This window comes from Leptidea sinapis, chromosome 40 (genome assembly GCF_905404315.1).
Source record: "Leptidea sinapis chromosome 40, ilLepSina1.1, whole genome shotgun sequence".
NCBI classification, from domain to species: Eukaryota; Metazoa; Arthropoda; class Insecta; order Lepidoptera; family Pieridae; genus Leptidea; species Leptidea sinapis.
In genome coordinates, this window is record NC_066304.1 from 6,355,104 (window position 1) to 6,373,970 (window position 18,867).

Genomic DNA, 18,867 nt, shown 5'->3' on the forward strand with positions numbered 1-18,867 from the left:
TTTGATTTATATCTATATCGATGATTCGATTTGAGCCGTCTTAGGTGTGGTAAAATCACCATCATGATGAAACCATCTTTGATGTTTATACTTTGCATGTTCGACGCTACTTTGGGTTTTTGTATCCTTCTAGGCGTACTTGAACAGTTGCGACTAGAAGCGTTTGTTAAGACTAACTTTTTTTATTTCTTTTTATTTGTCGATATTAAAGTGGCAAGCACCATTTACTACTCCCAAGTCAATTCACCGCAGCCGCATGTCGTTTCTTTCGTGTGTCGTTTCACAAGACTTGAAATCTGCTTCGAACTACCAGTAGTGTGCATAAGCCCTGGAGCGCGTCGTCTTTAGATTCAATTATCCACAGATATTTGTAATTCAAATTTCTCGTAAGAACGTGCTTCAGGCCTATAGCATATCTTTGTCAATATCAGTTTTACACCGAACTTTGATAATAACTAACAAGTTCTATTGTAGATGCATTAATATTTTTGACAGACTATGCCTTAAGGTATTTTCATTGTCTTGAAATTTAAAAATAAAAAGTTGTCTTTTATTGGTCGTATTGTCAACCAATGACCACTGAGCTTTACTTAAATACTTTGCGAGGGAACACTCAACTAACTTAAAATCCATTGAATACATTTTTTTGGATATGACATTATGTGCATAATAGTTAAATAAACTTTTAAATTAATATTTTATTGAGAAATAAAAAACTATCCCTGTATATATCGCTATAAAATTAACTCTACAATTTGCCGCCAAAAAGGATATTGACCTAAATAAAATGACATATCAGAAACGTCGAAAAACTGGGACGCGCGTTCCGAATTGCAACACTTGACAGTTAGACATTATTTTAAATTTCTTCGATTGTCCTATTTCATTTTTAAATATGACAATATTACAGTGTTAAGCTGCAAAAAATTCATGAAAAAAGTTATTTTACATTGCATAAGTTTATTCCTTCATGAATATTATTATATAAAATTAACTGAAATAGTTAAATAAATTTTATTTTACCTGTGGCGTTTTTATATCAAGTTCCAACTTCGGAACGCATTTCCCGCCAAAATTTGTACGGCTTTCCTGCGTTCACATTTTAGTTTTTACATTTCTAGTGGTTTCACAACAGTTCTTCAATCACTTCACAAGTTTGGGTGTTGGGACTAACTATACGATTAAAATTTATTTGTGAATAGCATTTCATAAGTATTTATTATTAATAACAACCGAAATTATTTTATAAATATGTTTCACGTCAATGACAAGGAAAATTTACACAACAGTAGCAACAATGTTCTACTAAAGGTAAGCAATTTTGAGTCACAATATAATATATCTAAAGATACTGATATCACAACTAAGCTTCTTATTTAGTCCCCAGTAAAAAAGGCATTAACTCCTCGAAACGCAAACGTTACTGACGACAAAATGGAAGTTGTAAATGAAGACAAAGTAGAGTTCGATCCTCAACTAGAACCCTTACTGCGCGACAATCCTAGACGATTTGTTGTGTTTCCTATCAAGTACCCGGATATTTGGCAAATGTACAAGAAGGCAGAAGCTTCATTTTGGACTGTAGAAGAAGTTGACCTATCCAAGGTTTGTATACGCCTATTTTATCATGTTACATTACAATGCCTTTGATGATATAAATAATAAAGTCTTTATTTATTTTAGGATCTGTCTGACTGGGACAATCTTAAGGATTGTGAAAGGCACTTTATCAAGCATGTGCTGGCATTCTTTGCTGCTTCAGATGGCATTGTGAATGAGAACTTGGTGGAGAGGTTCTCACAGGAAGTCCAAGTGACTGAAGCAAGGTTCTTCTATGGGTTCCAAATAGCTATGGAAAATGTTCATTCTGAAATGTATTCACTCCTCATTGACACATATATCCGGGACCCTAATGAAAGGTATATCTTTTATATACAACACTCTGTAAATGCTAACTCAAAACTACTGTGAGCATTAAATTGTAGTGCTGAACTTAAACAATTTTTACATTACATTTTTTAATATAATATATTTTGGGAGTGCACATCCAGTGATGTTTGATGATTCAACTTTTTATAGTGTGTTTAGATTGAGGCTGGTTTTGTTCTTTTCATTTGAAACATGCCATTATATATTTTCATAGGTTTTATAGCTGTATAATTTTTATGTCCTGGAAGTTTTTGTTTATAGGCCACATAAGACCTTTCTATTTCTTCTTTGTTGGGTTTCCAAGGAATCATGCATTTCCATTTTCCTTAAGAACCAAATTGCACATTTCTCAAGATTAGTACTTTGTTCTGGTAGCACTGGATAATTTCAATATTTGAGTGACTCTTACTGATCTTCACAGTTGCATGCCATATTTCTTTTTTGTTGGGATTGCCAGGTAATAATGCATTTCCGTATTCCTTATGAACCAAAGCACATTTCTCAAGTTTTTTAGTACATTATTCTGGATGTAGAATTTCAATATTTGAGTGACTCTCACTGAATCCCACAGTTGTATGCCATATGTCCATACCGGTTTTATGATACATTTGTAAATAAGAAGTTTATTTTCCATATTAAGCCTATAGACTTTTTATTTTCTTGTACCTTTGTGGCTTGGATATGATCTCGCCAAGTGATTCTCCTATCCAAATGCATTCCTAGGTATTTTAATTGTTGATATTTTATGTCAATACAATGCTGTCAAGTGTGGTGGGTAGTCTCTTCTTATAAGTGTGAAAGTTATTTATATACTTTGCTGGACTTGATTTAATTTTCATATAAATATATATGTTTTCCAGAGATTTTCTCTTCAATGCTATTGAGACTCTGCCATGTGTGAAGAAGAAAGCTGATTGGGCACTACAGTGGATTGCTAGTAAAACTGCTACTTTTGGCGAGAGGATTGTGGCCTTTGCTGCTGTGGAAGGAATATTTTTCTCTGGAAGTTTTGCTTCAATATTTTGGCTAAAGAAGCGGGGCCTCATGCCTGGGCTCACATTCAGCAATGAGCTGATATCTAGGGATGAGGTAAATTAACCTGTTAAATATTATAATGTATTTTTTTACTATAGCAGATTACTTTTAAAAAATAACTGATAAGTTTTACATCAAATTGACAAGGTAATGTTGGATTTTAATATGGACAGCCCCCTTGTCTTTCTCAATTAAGGGGATGTGCATTAATTATGTGAGTCATTTTTTAAGTTTTCGACCCGTTGGAGTGAAATATCGAGACTTTCCTCATCTGCCCCTGATCCCACAAAATTTATGTTATGGCTGTAAACATGTTGGATTATTGTTCTATTACTTTTATTGAAGGCTAGCAAGGCTAGTATTTGTAAATATTACCATAATTTAAGTGTTTCAACAATCAAGTGCTTCTTTGCTTCCCTGTAGGGTTAGGACAAATACGACAAACATTATTGTGTCAGATTTGGCCATTTTTTATTCTAGAAAAAACTTTTCACACAATTTTACACCATTTTCCGCTAGAAAAATAAAATTAACGTTATATTTGCCACGACCCGCCTCCCCTCCAAGTGAGATTTGGAAATAATTTGCTTAATCTCCTCCCAACCTAGAACATCTAACATAATTAATGGACACCCCTTAAGCCTTTTGACCGGAAATAGGTAAGTAAGTAAACTGTTTGTAGCATCTGCTATAATTTCCATATTATGCTCTTATCTGTTCATCTAGATGTTATATCAGTCGGCAATTACTGGATTTTAATTTTTAATGTAATAATTATAATGTAGTAAAGTATATTTAAATTATTATAATTAGTTATTTAATTACATATTATTCATTTTTTTTTGATTTTAATCATAAATATGGAAATGACTGCTCCAACTAAAATATGCAATATGTTTTACTATTAACAATGTCTGTTAGAATGCAGATACTAATTACTAGTTGAGATATGTATGTGTGTAACTTTATGTGCTACTCTACTACTAAAAGCTGATATTCTGTGAGGTTTCATCAGGTGAAGTGCATCCTACAGCAAGGACAGCTACTCTTTGTGTTTACATATCAAATGACACCTTTTTCTCTTCAGACATTTTTGGTAGCTTCACATGGTTAGACTACAAGTGCAATTAGGATGATTTTTCTGCCTTTTTTTCAGCCTTTTGATATTCTTTTGAGAAGACTGGAAAATTACCTCTTTAACAGTTACATTATTTAGGTGTGCATTTATTATTTATGTGTGTGTTTATTGATGTTTATATTGCCTTTTGCAATATTGCGATATTTGTATATGTAATATGAACTGCCCTAAACTTGAATGCCATATGTCAAAGTTGGTTTTAGTATGGCTTGTGTTATCTATAGATAGCTTGCTATTTGGACCCAGCATCCAGTAAAGTTTTCTGTGTGGTATATTGAGTTCATCTCTCTGGCCTTTGAAGTGCTGCTAACAAATCAGATGGTGATCCAGGCCTATGCTCAGATAATATCTAAAACTATCTTTGGGAGGCAATGTAGAATGTTCAAGGTGTACAGGAGGACAGTTCTTTGAAGTGTAAAAGTTACATGCACTGACTTTGTTATACTGGTTTAAATTAAAAAGTACAAAAATTTTGGAGTTGCTCTGTGGCCAGCTATGTTGTTTATTACTCGCCAATATGGCTGTGTCATCTGCATAAGTAGCAATCATGACTCTGTTCATTTGTAGTAGATCGGAGGTGTATAAGATATACAAAATCGGTCCCACCACTGAGCCTTGCTACACACCTGCTCTGATGTTATAGAATTGAGAGTTTGATTCACGACTCTTTTAATATCGGGAAGTTCTGTCTGTGCGATATGTTTTCAGAAGAATGTAGAAGCTTTGTCTTATCAAATGCCTCCTGGATGTCCAAGAATGCAGATGATCAGGATTCTCATTCCTAATTTTAATAATTTTCTTAACTTCTAAGCTACCCTATGTACTTGTTCAATAATGTAATGTTTCTGTCTAAAGCCAAATTGATGGTTTAGTATGGTATTATTGTTTTCTAGAGGTTCAGAATTTGATGAAGTATCAATTTTTCACACGCTTTTGACAAGATGGGTAAAATGCTGAAAGGTTTACCTGCCTTGTCAATTATAAGAATTTATGTGACACCCACCAAAGGTCCAGAAAGTATTTGACCCTTACTATTCCATTATACAAAATGGTAAGGAAAACTACTGCCTTTCTTCGGAGTTCTCTCTGCTCCTTTGTAACGAGGTCATAACCTGACGTTTTTTTTATCTCTACGCAACTAATAATAGCCCTCCGAACTTCTTTTATTCTGACCGGTAAAGTGAAAATTGCATGTGTTATACATTCGACCTCTATCACAGATTCTGTGTCACTGGTTTAATTCAGGCAGAATAAATTTCATTAACCTTCTAGGGTATGAGATGCAGGGTATAAGTTAGACTTTTCCTGTAATGTGCTTGCCCTGCCATTGTTATTTCTCAGTGGAGGTTTTTCCCGCTGTGGTCCGTCTTATGATTTTGTGAATTTCCACAGTGAATAATCAGTGGCCGCAGAGGATTCGAGTTGAGACAAGAGTCGTATTGTGCCAAGTTCGTGGAATTTTCATTACTGGTGACGCTACCAAACTAACCACTAGTTTATAATTACCAAAAATTATTTGGGCTATCTAGCGAAATAATAAACTTCTTCAAAATCGTGCCTAAAATGAGCAATATTAATTAATGATAGTGTATCCTACTATTTCCACCAAACCTTCTAAAATTGAAAATGACTATAAGACGTAGATGACCCATCCATTTTGTGAGGATTTCTATTTATCAAAAGAAAATAATATAATATATTTTTTTTTAATTATAGGTAATAATTTACAATAATATAAAATTATTTCATTTATATGTTGCAGTCTCAAACAAGCATAGCACAAAACAATAATAGGTGATAATAATTTATAATGTTAAATCACCAGTGGGATGCTCCTTTGCACAGGATGCCGGCTAGATTATGGGTACCACAACGGCGCCTATTTCTGCCGTGAAGCAGTAATGTGTAAGCATTACTGTGTTTCGGTCTGAAGGGCGCCGTAGCTAGTGAAATTACTGGGCAAATGAGACTTAACATCTTGTCTCAAGGTGACGAGCGCAGTTGTAGTGCCGCTCAGAATTTTTGGGGGTTTCAAGAATCCTGAGCGGCACTGCATTGTAATGGGCAGGGCGTATCAATTACCATCAGCTGAACGTCCTGCTCGTCTTGTCCCTTATTTTCATAAAATAAAAAAAAACACCTATTTTGTATCTGCTATTTGAATGTAGCTACTTCATTGGTTGCAGGGTCTACACACGGACTTTGCGTGTCTGATGTTCAGGCACCTGGTGCAGAAACCAAGCCGAGCGCGCGTGCTCCAGATAGTGCTCGACGCCGTCGTCATTGAGAAGGAGTTCCTTACTGACGCTCTGCCTGTGCGTCTTCTCGGCATGAACTGTGAACTCATGTCTGACTACATTGAGTTTGTGGCTGATAGACTACTGCTTGAACTGATTGGAGAAAAGGTTTTTATTTAATCAATTATATTGCTCTGCCTACTTCCAACATCAGGTTTGCAATCATTGGGGCTATGTCAGTGACTTTGGTTCTCCTATGGATCTCCTCATTTCTGATTCGATCTCACATAACCCAGAGCTTTTATAAATTATTACATATTTTAAACAAATTATATTTAATCCATTTTACAGTTTATTACAATAATTTCGCATGTGAACCATTAGGATATTTACCTATTATACTCTTGTTACAGCATTACAACACAAAAAACCCATTCGACTTCATGAATCTCATCTCATTAGAAGGAAAGACCAATTTCTTTGAGAAGAAAGTTGGTGAATACCAGAAGTGGGGTGTGATGGCGAAACCCATGGACAATGTGTTCACTTTGGATGCAGAATTTTAAAATGGAAAGATTGGTTTTTGGAGAAGTTGACCAAATATAGTTGATGAAAGGTTGAGCATGTATGTTATTGTTTTTTCTGTTTGTGACTTAAAATAACATTTTGATGTTTAAGGTTTACATGTACTAAAAAAAAGAAAGAGTAAATTATACTTGAAAGATCAAAGGATTTTGACTCAATTTTGATCACTTAAAATGTATGTTGTAAAGAGTGTTGCACTTTGAGATGTTTAAGATGATGACATGTGACGAAAGTTCTGCCACAGTAACTATTTATTTTGATACAATATTCAATGCACCATTCCAAACATTGCAAGCATTGTGTGTGTGCAAGAAAGAAGAACATGTATTGTATGTTTGCACTATCACAATCAATTAAATATGTAATTATCACCAGTAGAGCTGGTGTTGTGGAAATTTTGAAGTGAAAAGATTCCATGAATATATTGAATATTCATTCATGAGTAATTAATCACGTGGTGAATGTTTTTATATTCCAGTTCATTTTGTAATTTTAAATACAAAAATTTAAATAAAAATAACAGTATTATGTTAATACAATAACACGATAGTGTCTATTAATAATTATGTTGTTATATAATTATTTACTATGTGTAGCATAATATAAATTGATTCAACAATGTATCAATACCTAGTTAAGTAGATGCTTTATATAAGATATTTTTAGACTTGTGATATTTATATGTAAATAATGTCTGATACTTTTATATGACACATTAAATAAAGAATGCAATTAATACATAACTTGTTTCGTTGTAAATTTTTACAAAAGTACCCACATTTGAAGGCTTAGAGACTGGTATGACTGTCTGTGTGAGTAAAGATTATGCACGCACATAGCATCTTGTTGAAGAAATATTTAAATTTAAGGTATGTTTTAATGAAAAGTCATTCCGAACCTGCATTGCATAGTAGTTATCGATAATGCTCCTCCATATCATAGCAAGCAGAAAGAAAAACTACCTATTTTCGAAATACTTTTGTTACATGACCAAAATCATTTGAAAAAAAAATACCAGATGTCTGTCACCTAAAAACATTGGTTGACAAATAATTGAAAAGCAATGTTCGTGCTTGCCACCGTATCACTGTGACTTAAACCCTCTGTCGGGTGGGTACCTACGTTTAGGAATTTAAGGGAACTGCCCGGTGCAGAGAAAATTGTAACAGCCGGAAAGTGATATATTTAACTTATCCCAAAATAAGATAAAAAGTATCTCGCCAAGCAACTGGAAAAAGGAAGTGAACCACGTGGCTCGGTTATGTCAAAAGTATTGGGTAGTTAGAGGACAGGTTGGGAGAAATATATGGGAGCTTATGATTTGTATTGGTCAAAACTGATAGCGACTCTACTGAACTAGAAACAGACACTGAAAATAATTCAGATATTATCTGATTTAACGGCCTTTAATAATTAAACTTTTATTTTATGGCTTAATACAGAATAAAAAGTAATAACGGTAATTTCACTGGGATACGTTTTCGTCTGCAAATATAATTTATTTTTTAAATAGTAGGTACCTACACAGTTCGTAACTGCGGTGGGCTACATTACAAATTAGTTTGCGCACACTTCCTATTCAGGGCTGGGGCATCCGATAAATCTAGTGGCACCAATATCACGTTAGTTGTTTACTTGGTTGAGGATCAATCTGACTGATAAAAGTAGCTTAGAACTAGCACCGTGACAGAAGAAATAATTACCTATTTATTTACTATCCCTAATTACGTACTTTGGTGTGATATTTACGTTTGTTTTTTTTTATCTAAGATTTTATCATGTTTTGCCATACCAACCAATATCTACCAACTTCCAGAAGTTCCGGTAGTTATGAGGAAACAATTTGGTCAGGGTTTTTTTAGCTAACTAAAAAATTCCGGTTTGAATTTTAACATTTCATATTAAGGCGACACTAAATGCCAGCGACCTTGAGCGATATGAGTTCACGTCTGCCGGCCGGCCATCCATATAACAAAGCCAATATTTTCAAAAAACTTGCGTGGAAAACAGTTTATATGCTTACAATCCTCGTTATTCACTACTAATCTGTATAAATGAACCTACACAAAAAAGTACAAGCTATAAGAATAACTTTTCTGAGAGAAGTACCAAAAAAAATGCGTCACGCCATGCCAAAGAACTTGTTTAACTTCAAAGAAAAGTGGTAGTTCAAAAAGGCTCGACAGTGTTAACTATAACCAACAGCAAACATTAGCAACCTACAAATAAGACTTAAGGATATGTGTAACAGGATTAAGTAGTGTTCATAGCTCGAAATGCTATACTTTCACGACAAAACTTGTCTAAAAACATCATGTTTGCGTGTTTTCTGCTTACTCTTCGCCTTAAAGCTTGTACCTAGGTCACACTGAAAATGTTTAGAAAATGTAAAACGGCTTAATGTAGAAAGTTGCCAATACTCATTGTTTTTCCAAGTAATCTCCGTCCTTCTCTACACATCGTCGCATTCGATGGAACCACTGGGAAAAGCAGTGGGCCCATTCTTCCTTACGGGTTTCTTCTATGGCATTTTCGTACGCTTTCACCGCATCTTCAGGGCTCGTAAAGCGAATCCCTCGAATTTTATCTTCAGTTCTTGGGAATAAATAAAAGCAGCAGGGCGCCAGGTCAGAATTGACAGTATGACTCATTATCTCGACACCTGACATAGTCAAATATGGGGAAGGAGGATCCTGCTTCGAGGGAGCTGCTGTCGAATTTTTTCCAACACAACAGGCAAACAGCAATTGACAAACCTACCAGTCTGCAGTAACTGTCCTTCCATCTCCAGGCACAACTCTCGCGAAATGCCTTTCCGACCAAAGAATAAGGAAATCATCTTTTTTCCTTGACTTCTTCCTTTCTTTACCTTAGTTGGCCGATCCTCGAAAGGAAACACCCACTGAGCTGATTGTCTTTTGGTTTCGGGTTCGTAGCAATATATCCAGCTTTCATCAGCTGTGATCATGTCAAATACAGCATTCGAGTCATCGCCATTGAACTTATCTACATACGTTTGGCGACACCAGTCCAAGCGAAGGTGTTTCTGGTCGTCAGTTAAAGTATGGAGAATCCATCTGGTACAAAGCTTCCTGACGCTTAAATGGTCGTGGTATATTTTTGAACTTGACTCATACTAATGCCTAGGCTTGCCCGTATCTGCTGATAGGTCACTCTCTTATCTTCCTCTATCATACGTCGCACAGCACTGATGTTATCTTCAGTAGTCGCTGTTAAAGGACGTCGATCACGCGGATGATCCTTGAGATTGCTAAGTCCAAGCTTAAACTCGTTAAACCAATTGTAAATAGTGGCACGAGATGGGGCTTCATTAAGAAATGCTAATCGCAGCCTATCATAGCTTTGTTGTTGAGTAAGTCCACAACGAAAGTCATAATAAATCATTGACCGAAAATTTTCTTGCGTTAGGTTCATTTTCACGTGTAAAAAGTTTTAGATTTGCCGCCAATTCACAAAAACTAATGACAAATTAATGCAATATACTACTTTAGGTTACCAAAGAGTTCTAAAATTGAAATTCAAATTGGTTTTCATTACAACTGTTTCTAACTGGCCAGTTCTAAGCATTTTCAGTGTTACCACCTATGTGAATGATACTTTTAGGGGTCTTATACGAAATTTTATAAATAAAAAAATTAAAATTTATTCATATTTTATTGAAAACTTTTTACAGTCAATCATTTTATTCTATCACATAAATATATCAAACACACCATAAATATGAACGAATCAATCAATTGAATCAAATCTCAAAACAAACTGGTGTGACATAGATATTGCACTTTCTTGGTGTTGTAATTAATCTATTCTTACTTTAGGCTCAAATGTACCTTTATGGTTATTTTAAGACATTTAAACGGGCATTAATAAATGACTAAACACTAGAGTGCAATCGACACATGCAATGTGACACTAGACACGCTTCGTCTTGTCGCTGACGAGGCGGCGCAGCAAGCTGTGTCCGGAGAGGAAGGTGGCGGCCGCCAGTGGGACCATGTAGCGTAGCGTCTCGAACATCGATAACTTCAGCCACAGCAGCCCATACAGCGACAGGGAACCTGCCACAAAATACAACGTCCTTAGCGAATTATTTTATTTATATTACATACCCGAGCACGCACCTTTGTTACATAGACAAATCCATCTGTTCCCATCATTGACATACAATAAACAAATAAGACTCACAATCACGCTCTAAAATTGTCTGAAGCAAAACACTGCCTTTGCGACCGCGCTTTGAATACAACACCACGCATTGACAGTGTTCAGTGAAAAACTGTCCAACTAACAGCATATCCAATCTTAGGATGGTCGTATAGTGTGTAGGCAAGTGCCCCTTTAAATTAACAAAATCATGTAACTTGATGTTTTTCATTTAAATTAAATAATTGATTTCAGACCAAAATCAACGAGCTAATTATGAGCTAGACTTTGAACATTACTACCACGAATGCTAAGTGTTAATTTGAATGTATGTTCTAATGTTCACTGTATAAGTCAGCTTATACGTGTATATACAACGACGCTCAGACATTTTTGACGACTTTTTAATAGGCGATTGCGAGTCTAGTTGATTCTAGTACGTCAATGACCCGTATGCTTGTTTGTCCTGTTGATTAAAAAAATATATGAGAAAGTGTACCTCCAAGTCCTAGATGGAAGATGAGAGCGGCGGGTGTGAAGGGGAACAGGCGGCAGTTGACTCCGAGCCGCGCCCACAGCACCACGAGCAGCAGCAGGGGCGCTGCGCACGCCGCCGCGAACACGTCCGACACGAGTCGTGCGGGCCGGGGCTCCGCCACACGGAACTGGTGCGCGATCTCCGGCAGCGGCCCGCGGGAGACCGCCCCCTTGGTACTGCCTCCCGACACACCTGCAGATATAGCAACGGTAGATGTGTGACAGCCCACACGGACCACTACAAACTAATATCTCAAACAACTACGTCTATAATCCAGTCCTAAAGCACCTTCGATCTTCGCCTACCGAAGTTCCTTATGGTACGATGCGGAAGGGGTACCCTTACCGGGAAAAACATCCGGAACGTAAGACATGAAGCTTGATAACTCTCTTCATGTACGTCGAAGCGTTGCAACGAGAGAATATCTTGCTGATTATTTTTTTGGCTTTTGACTTTTATACCGGATTTTATAGCATTAATGTACGCTAGCGAAGTTTTGTCAAACAAAAAGTCCCATGAACAGAAGCTACACACAGAGGCGTAACCCTCAAGTTACACCCATAACCAATTTAATATATCAAGGCTCAAATGGTACTGACACCTTGGCCTCAGTGACGAGAACGCGATCTACATAACGCCGCATATTAAGAAAATCCGACCCCTCGTAACGGGATAAGGCAAGGACAAAGAGGAAGATATTATAATCTAGTATAGATTGAGTTTCAAGTTATTTGGGTTATTCTATTGTTGTAATGTACATAATAAATAATAATAGAAGTAAACTAAAAAGTTTTCTACTAACATAGGGAGGACGTTATGGATTGTTGTTCTTTAACATGAATTTATTTAATGTTAGATTAGGTAGGTATAGGAGGTAGGTACCTACAACTTTCATAATAACTCACCAATGGCAGTTGCGTCTTTTCCGAAGTTGAAATTGATCTCTCCAATGTCCCAATGTACAGGATTAGAGACAGCACTGTCTCCGAGATACACACTCACAAGATAGTTGCCAGACAGATTGTTCAAGTGTTTTGATAATGTTCCAACATTCTGCAACATACAACAAAAATTATTATAACATCAGTAAAAATTTTAAAATAGACAAACAATTCTTATCTTAGTCATTTTGACCTGAAGAATGTTCTTTATAACCCCATTACACATTCAGATGGCGGGAATGTTTATAGTCCATAAAAATATGATCTAGGTCAAAAAGCTCCTCAAAACACTCAAGCTGAAACACTCAAGCTGAAAGATGCAAAGCATGGGTACTAGATTTAACAAACAAAACAGCTATTTGGTGTTCCTGATGACACTTCATTACTCTTTGTCACCCAGACAAAGAGTAATTCTCAATATTTATATTATAGAGTTGTACGTTTGTTGCAATTTGTTCCATATAATTTTATGAACCGGCGTAAAGTGCTGCCTTGTCCTAGTGATGTACATATTTCATGTTACTAGGAGACATAATTGCAGTCTCTTTAGTATAGTCCATGTGAAGGTTTGAGAATCTCATTTTATAATCAATCAAGTTATATCCAGGCTAACCACTAGTACCTTCGTGTATCAGATATAAATTATATATAATTACTGTATTTACACACCAATTCTACTTTATATGTTTTGGTATTATCAGGCTCAGCCACAAATATAGCTTCATCCTCACCGCCCACAGGAGCAATACGAACAAAGGACTGTTGAACTGTCACTGCCTTGTTCCATTTATCTTTCACTGTGTATTTTAATAAAATCCTGAAAAATATAAAATTGAGTACATTTTACCATTTTTAAGACAATTTAACATTCTTATAACTCAACTGTTTATTATTACAACAATAAATATACCAAGTAATGGTATTTATACTAATACAACAATGAATGAATAAAAAATTTCAGAAAACATTGATTTAAACATTGTTCTATTTGTCAGAAAGTAAATTAATGTATTTTAAAATAAAACCTGTTTTTTCAAAAACACTAAAAGTACAATTATTACATAACTTCATATAAAAATAACATATTACTTTTGCATGTGATCCGCCTGTAGTTTTTCATTAAGTTTGTTTGGATATGTAATGGTTGTTAGTTTGGGACTGGTGGTACCATCCGCATCGCCAATACCAATTTCTATGTGGCTCACTTGTACTTCACCCAGAACGGCCACATTGAAGTTTGCAGATTTTGTACCAGCCGCAAGAGAAATCTTGTACATGCCATACTGTGTTTTAATTTTGCTGAGATTAAGGACGAAAGTTGTAGGCTCATTTGGTTTCTGTGTGAGTGGTTGCTTCGAAAGTACAACAACATCATCGGCAAGTCTTGTTCCTGATTGAGCGACTACATCTTCAGGCTTCAAGGACCGTATGGGACGCCCAATCAAGTCTGTTACAGTGAAGTCTATGGTGTCCACTTCTGATGTGATGTACTTTCTGTCTTTAAATGCAATGCTTATAGGTGTAGGCTGTGGAAAAAGAATATGTATCAAATAATCTATAAATCAATTTGCGTTATCAATAATCCGAAAGATCAATAAAATTTATTAAGGACCTATGGTTAAGTTACAGTTAAAATTTGTTTTTTATATGAAGTCAAGATTGTTTACAAGAAATGCTTTTAAAAAATACTAAAGGTCAAATTTTGAGTATATGTTTATACTATTAATAAAGAATATCTCACCTGTTCATCTGCAATAGCATAAGCGGCCTCCAGTAACAAGGCTGCTCCTCGGGGTGTGTTGACAGATCGCCGTGACAGCAAATACGCCGCAAATTTGTAGCGTTGCTCCTCTGATAGTGGGGATGCCATCTTCAGTGATTTAAATGTTCTGTGAAATAGACAGTCTTTAGTGGATTAATTTAATCCCACACTGTATGGGTGACAAAATATTTTTTTCTAATTTTTTTTTAAATAAGGGTCGAGACGAGCAGGATGTTCATCTGATGGCAATTGATACACCCTGCCCATTACAATGAAGTGCCGCTCAGGATTCTTGAAATACCCCAAAAATTCTGAGTGGCACTACAACTGTGCTCCTCACCTTGAGACATAAGATGTCAAGTCTCATTTGCCCAGTAATTGCACTAGCTACGGCGCCTTTTGGACCGAAACAGTAATGCTTACACATTACTACTTCACAGCAGAAATATTCGCCGTTGTGGTACCTATAATCTAGCCAGCATCCTGTGCAAAGGAGCCTCCCCCTAGTGAAATGTGGAGGAATCATCTTCTTTCATAGGCTTAACATGAAATTTGTTAGATTATCTTGTTATGCTTAAAAAAATTGGAAAGTATTTAATTTAACTATGTAACTTACCTTAATATAGAAGTCAGCAAAAAAGATGTGACCGGCAATCCACCTTCAAAATGGAGAGCTTTGGAGTCACTCTCATCAGCAGATAAGATGATTCCTTCAGAGTGCTGGGCAGTCCATGCACCACAGCCCATGTGCTCACATAGAGCAAACACAAAACCATAACTAAAATAAAAAGTAATATTAGTCTTCCAAATGAATAGCACAGGCATCATGTAATCATATTTATAAAAATAGCAAAATATCAGTCTTTTCAACACACTTGCTTGTAAAGTAAGCCTTATTACATCATTCTCAAGGCCATAAAAAAACTATAACACACATGTGCATAATAATATTTTACACACTAGTGTGCAATAGAATATTCTCTTCTATCTAATTTAGTACCTAACTGCAAATAATATAATATAGTAGAGAGTAAACAGTGCATTTTCAATTTAACTGGGTCATACAGTTATTTTTGTATTAACCACAAGGTTTTATGCCTCAGAAAATATATTGACATGAAAAAAAATTTATTATTATCAAATTATTTATAATGTTCCATATTTTGTTTGTATCACAATGCAATACATGTTTGTTTTTTCCTCACAAGTGTGTTGAAACAGTGTGTATGAAACTCATGAGCAACTTGCTTATAGACACTTCGCTGAATTATGCAACCCACAGCCTCATGTATACTGAACAACATATTTGTATCTTATTATAAAATAAAAAATTAATGTCCTCATCTTAATTACTTCCTGATTTTATTAATAAATTTAGATTTCATAAAAATAATGAAAGTAAAAAATAATTACATTTAGTAGTATAAAGTTTACTCAAATTTAAATAGGCTTACTTGGCGGCTGAATCATCCTTCTTCAACAACTGTATGAGATTCTTCAAGGCATCTTCTTTGTCATAAATTGAACCCTTGCCCATAGCTTTTAAAGAATACACCGCATAGTAAAGTTCTGCTACGGTGGCATCTTTTTTATCCAGGGTTTGGCTTGGTGCCTTCAAGACATCGGGAGTCAGAAAGTTCTGGCAGCCAGCTAGTTGTGCAGCATTAGTGACATAAAACACTTGTTCTACATTATTTATGTCATATTTAGCATTTTTTAAATCCTAGAAGATGAAATATTACAAATATTATTTACAAATAAATTAAAGTATCTGCTAGTTTGTTGCACCCGTTCTTCTCAGGTCTGATGCATATCTTTTGGAACTGGTGGTAGTTTTTGACTTTCAATAAGTGATATTATATGGTATTTTATTTAGTTATAATAAGTATTTATTAAATTGAGCTAAAGAAACGGCTAATAATGAAAATAGCTTTGAGATTAGAGATGAGTAGACTGTAATAAATATTGCATTTAGTAGATCATAGATTAATCACAGTAAGTACCTGACACACATCTGAGTGTTTAGCATTTAATTGTTTCAATCCTCTTAATGAATAATAAATAGACCCAACATCGTTTGTCTTTAATCCTTCTTCTAGTATTCCTTGTAACCTCTTAATATCAACTGTGCCTTGTAGTATGGCATTACTTACAGACAAGGCACATAAAATTAAAACGGAAACTGAAAATACAAAGAAACTAACAACATATAAACACTGAAATTCATAATTAAACATTCCCGGCTTTAGCATACTTTGAATGACGTGTCCTAGACTCGGCACCTGTGCCGGTTTTGCAAATATTTTTATTAATGCACATACTTGTATTCAAGATGATAAATTTATAGTAACGTTTCAGCAGTAATTCAGGTATACACAAATCAAGTCAAAAGACATAAAGCGAGAAGAATACCAACATACCCTTATCAAACATTTTCATATGTGGTTAGAACAATGCACTAAGGTTGCTGTTTCTAGAGATATTTTTTATAAATTGGTTAATTTTTAATAAACCCTTTCATTTCAAGTAAGTGAATACCACCGGCATATAGAAATAGAAACGAAGTATTAGTTTAACGCAATATATATCACGCAACACAAATCCAAATTCCAAACGATTTAGATCTATCATTTATCTCATTTTAAATAGTAAGTACTAAGTACTATGTACTTGGTTCGTGTTACTTCAAAATTGACAAATGACATAAAATGAAGACGTAGCCGCAACTTACCACAGACGTTATAATATTTTGTTGTCTACCTGTTTTTGGGACTGTACACGTCAAGGAACATATTTACTATATTATCTATACAGTTATTAACATTTAGCCTTTATTTCCAGCAACACACGCACACTAACACAGGAGGGCTCACATTATATTGTCCCCTCATTAATTTAGTGATTTTTTTGGATTTACACGTAATAAAACAAGAAACCTTGATATATTGAGCAGCAGTTGTCATGCATTGCCATCTAGTCGTATTAATTAACTAAGTTTAGAATACCATGAAATGCATTTTCTACTTTTGTGGTAGATGGTCACTATCAACCAATATGTACGCTTGTTCCAAAGAAAACATTAATTGGTTTGCATTTGGTGGTGCGCTGCAGTGAACTGATTAAAACAGGGATTTCAACATGATGGACCGAACATCTGACTAGGTTGTATGTGGGCAGCGCTCGACCGATGCAGATGGTTGTGGAGATCTTTGGGTTAGGGAAGTCCAGCAGTGGACGTCTTGCGGGTAAAATTATGATGGTGAAGAGGGATTTCCAAAGTAGTCGATGCCAAATCTGAAGAGTCGATATCGGTTGCCCTGGGTTTGACATAAACGAAATCTGACATTGGGGATCGATTAGGGTTAAAAATCGACGAAGACTACTGTTAAGTATTTTTACCATAAAAATAATTATCGTCTTTTTATGTAATTGGTATTAATAATTATTAATTGTACTTGATATTAACTGAATTTTATATCTATTTAATTAATATTGATGAGAAAATGATTGTATGAACGGGAAAAAACCAGAGATAGGGTTTTTTAAATGTAATTTTGCTATGGGGGTATGTACATTTCTGATGTACACTTCGTCAAGTGATCATCACTATAACCTGTCAACTGAGATACGTAATAGGCCTGCTGAGGTTACTCACTTTAATTTACTATTAGTTTTACTCTATGGTACACGGTACTTATACTGTGTACTAATACTATATATAATCTTTGGTAGGGTTCATAGAACTAAGAACACTGACATATTTGAGTTTGGCAGTTCGATTGAATTTTATCATTCCACAGGACACTTGCTAAATTCCAAATACAAAAATCATTTGGAAAACTTAATTAAACGATCACTTGTTTCAATTAAATTTATATACTACTTACAAAATATTATAATGGCTGGAGCTGTAGCCAAAATTCCGTCGCTACTAAACAGTAAGTTTATAAATCTAATATTTTTAGTTATGTAATGCAAAGGTTAGGTATGTTTTGGACCGTGTTAATTTATATTTAAATTAAAAACCTACATATTAAAGAAAGAAAATAATAATCACAATATTTATTTTGTTGCAGCGGCGCTCGCTGAAGCTAGACCAAAATTCGCCATATTCATGAAATATGCTAAAGTTGAATTAGCACCACCCAAAATAAGTGATATTCCACAAATCAAGGCTGGTATTGCGAAATTGATGAACAGCGCTAAAACTGGAGCATGGAAACAGCAAACTGTTAGACAAGCAACTTTGAACACATTGGTTGGGGCTGAAGTGCTTTTTTGGTTTTATATAGGAGAATGTATCGGAAAACGTCACTTTGTTGGTTATGATGTTTAAACCAATATTATTCAATCAACTGTAGATATTATATTCATTAAAATAAATTATTAAACAGATTTTTTTTTTCTTGACCAGCCCACACTTCTGTAATTAATATAAATTTGTATTTTGTCAATAATTATATTCTCAATTTCATACAGCTTAGGAAAATGGAAAGTATAACAATAGTTTTGAAAGTAATAGATTTAATTAAAACACA

The 18,867-nt window shown here is 35.0% G+C and overlaps 3 protein-coding genes across 3 annotated transcripts; 2 read left to right on the top strand and 1 right to left on the bottom strand.

Moving 5' to 3' along the window:
- Nucleotides 1–1,101: 1,101 nt before the first annotated feature.
- Nucleotides 1,102–7,667, top strand: LOC126976379 (ribonucleoside-diphosphate reductase subunit M2). Its single transcript, XM_050824679.1, has 6 exons — nt 1,102–1,311; nt 1,381–1,605; nt 1,684–1,919; nt 2,790–3,018; nt 6,289–6,507; nt 6,753–7,667. Exons 1-6 carry the CDS (start codon nt 1,252–1,254, stop codon nt 6,903–6,905), a joined length of 1,122 nt encoding a protein of 373 aa, XP_050680636.1. The 5' UTR covers nt 1,102–1,251; the 3' UTR covers nt 6,906–7,667.
- A 2,918-nt stretch (nt 7,668–10,585) lies between these two features.
- On the bottom strand, nt 10,586–16,987 carry LOC126976375 (dolichyl-diphosphooligosaccharide--protein glycosyltransferase subunit 2). The gene is made up of 10 exons (XM_050824677.1): nt 16,750–16,987; nt 16,333–16,511; nt 15,784–16,052; nt 14,946–15,107; nt 14,309–14,456; nt 13,657–14,093; nt 13,237–13,384; nt 12,532–12,679; nt 11,588–11,818; nt 10,586–11,003 (listed from the first exon to the last, which is right to left on the bottom strand). Exons 1-10 carry the CDS (start codon nt 16,766–16,768, stop codon nt 10,858–10,860), a joined length of 1,887 nt encoding a protein of 628 aa, XP_050680634.1. The 5' UTR covers nt 16,769–16,987; the 3' UTR covers nt 10,586–10,857.
- Nucleotides 16,988–18,093: 1,106 nt separating this feature from the next.
- Nucleotides 18,094–18,724, top strand: LOC126976455 (ATP synthase subunit g, mitochondrial). Its single transcript, XM_050824774.1, has 2 exons — nt 18,094–18,267; nt 18,406–18,724. The coding sequence occupies exons 1-2, from the start codon at nt 18,228–18,230 to the stop codon at nt 18,663–18,665; spliced, it is 300 nt and encodes a 99-aa protein (XP_050680731.1). The 5' UTR covers nt 18,094–18,227; the 3' UTR covers nt 18,666–18,724.
- The last annotated feature ends 143 nt before the right edge of the window (nt 18,725–18,867 follow it).

What these genes read in the sequence shown, in the direction of transcription:
- LOC126976375 (XM_050824677.1), bottom strand. An exon ending in TTGCTGACTTCTATATTAAG is followed by an intron (nt 14,457 to 14,945) that starts GTAAGTTACATA and finishes TCTATTTCACAG; the next exon opens with AACATTTAAATCACTGAAGA. An exon ending in AAACATATAAAGTAGAATTG is followed by an intron (nt 12,680 to 13,236) that starts GTGTGTAAATAC and finishes TGTATGTTGCAG; the next exon opens with AATGTTGGAACATTATCAAA.
- LOC126976379 (XM_050824679.1), top strand. Translation starts at nt 1,252, where the DNA reads ATGTTTCACGTCAATGACAAGGAAAATTTACACAACAGTAGCAACAAT. An exon ending in ATCCGGGACCCTAATGAAAG is followed by an intron (nt 1,920 to 2,789) that starts GTATATCTTTTA and finishes TATGTTTTCCAG; the next exon opens with AGATTTTCTCTTCAATGCTA. An exon ending in TTGAACTGATTGGAGAAAAG is followed by an intron (nt 6,508 to 6,752) that starts GTTTTTATTTAA and finishes CTCTTGTTACAG; the next exon opens with CATTACAACACAAAAAACCC.
- LOC126976455 (XM_050824774.1), top strand. Translation starts at nt 18,228, where the DNA reads ATGGCTGGAGCTGTAGCCAAAATTCCGTCGCTACTAAACA. An exon ending in AATTCCGTCGCTACTAAACA is followed by an intron (nt 18,268 to 18,405) that starts GTAAGTTTATAA and finishes ATTTTGTTGCAG; the next exon opens with CGGCGCTCGCTGAAGCTAGA.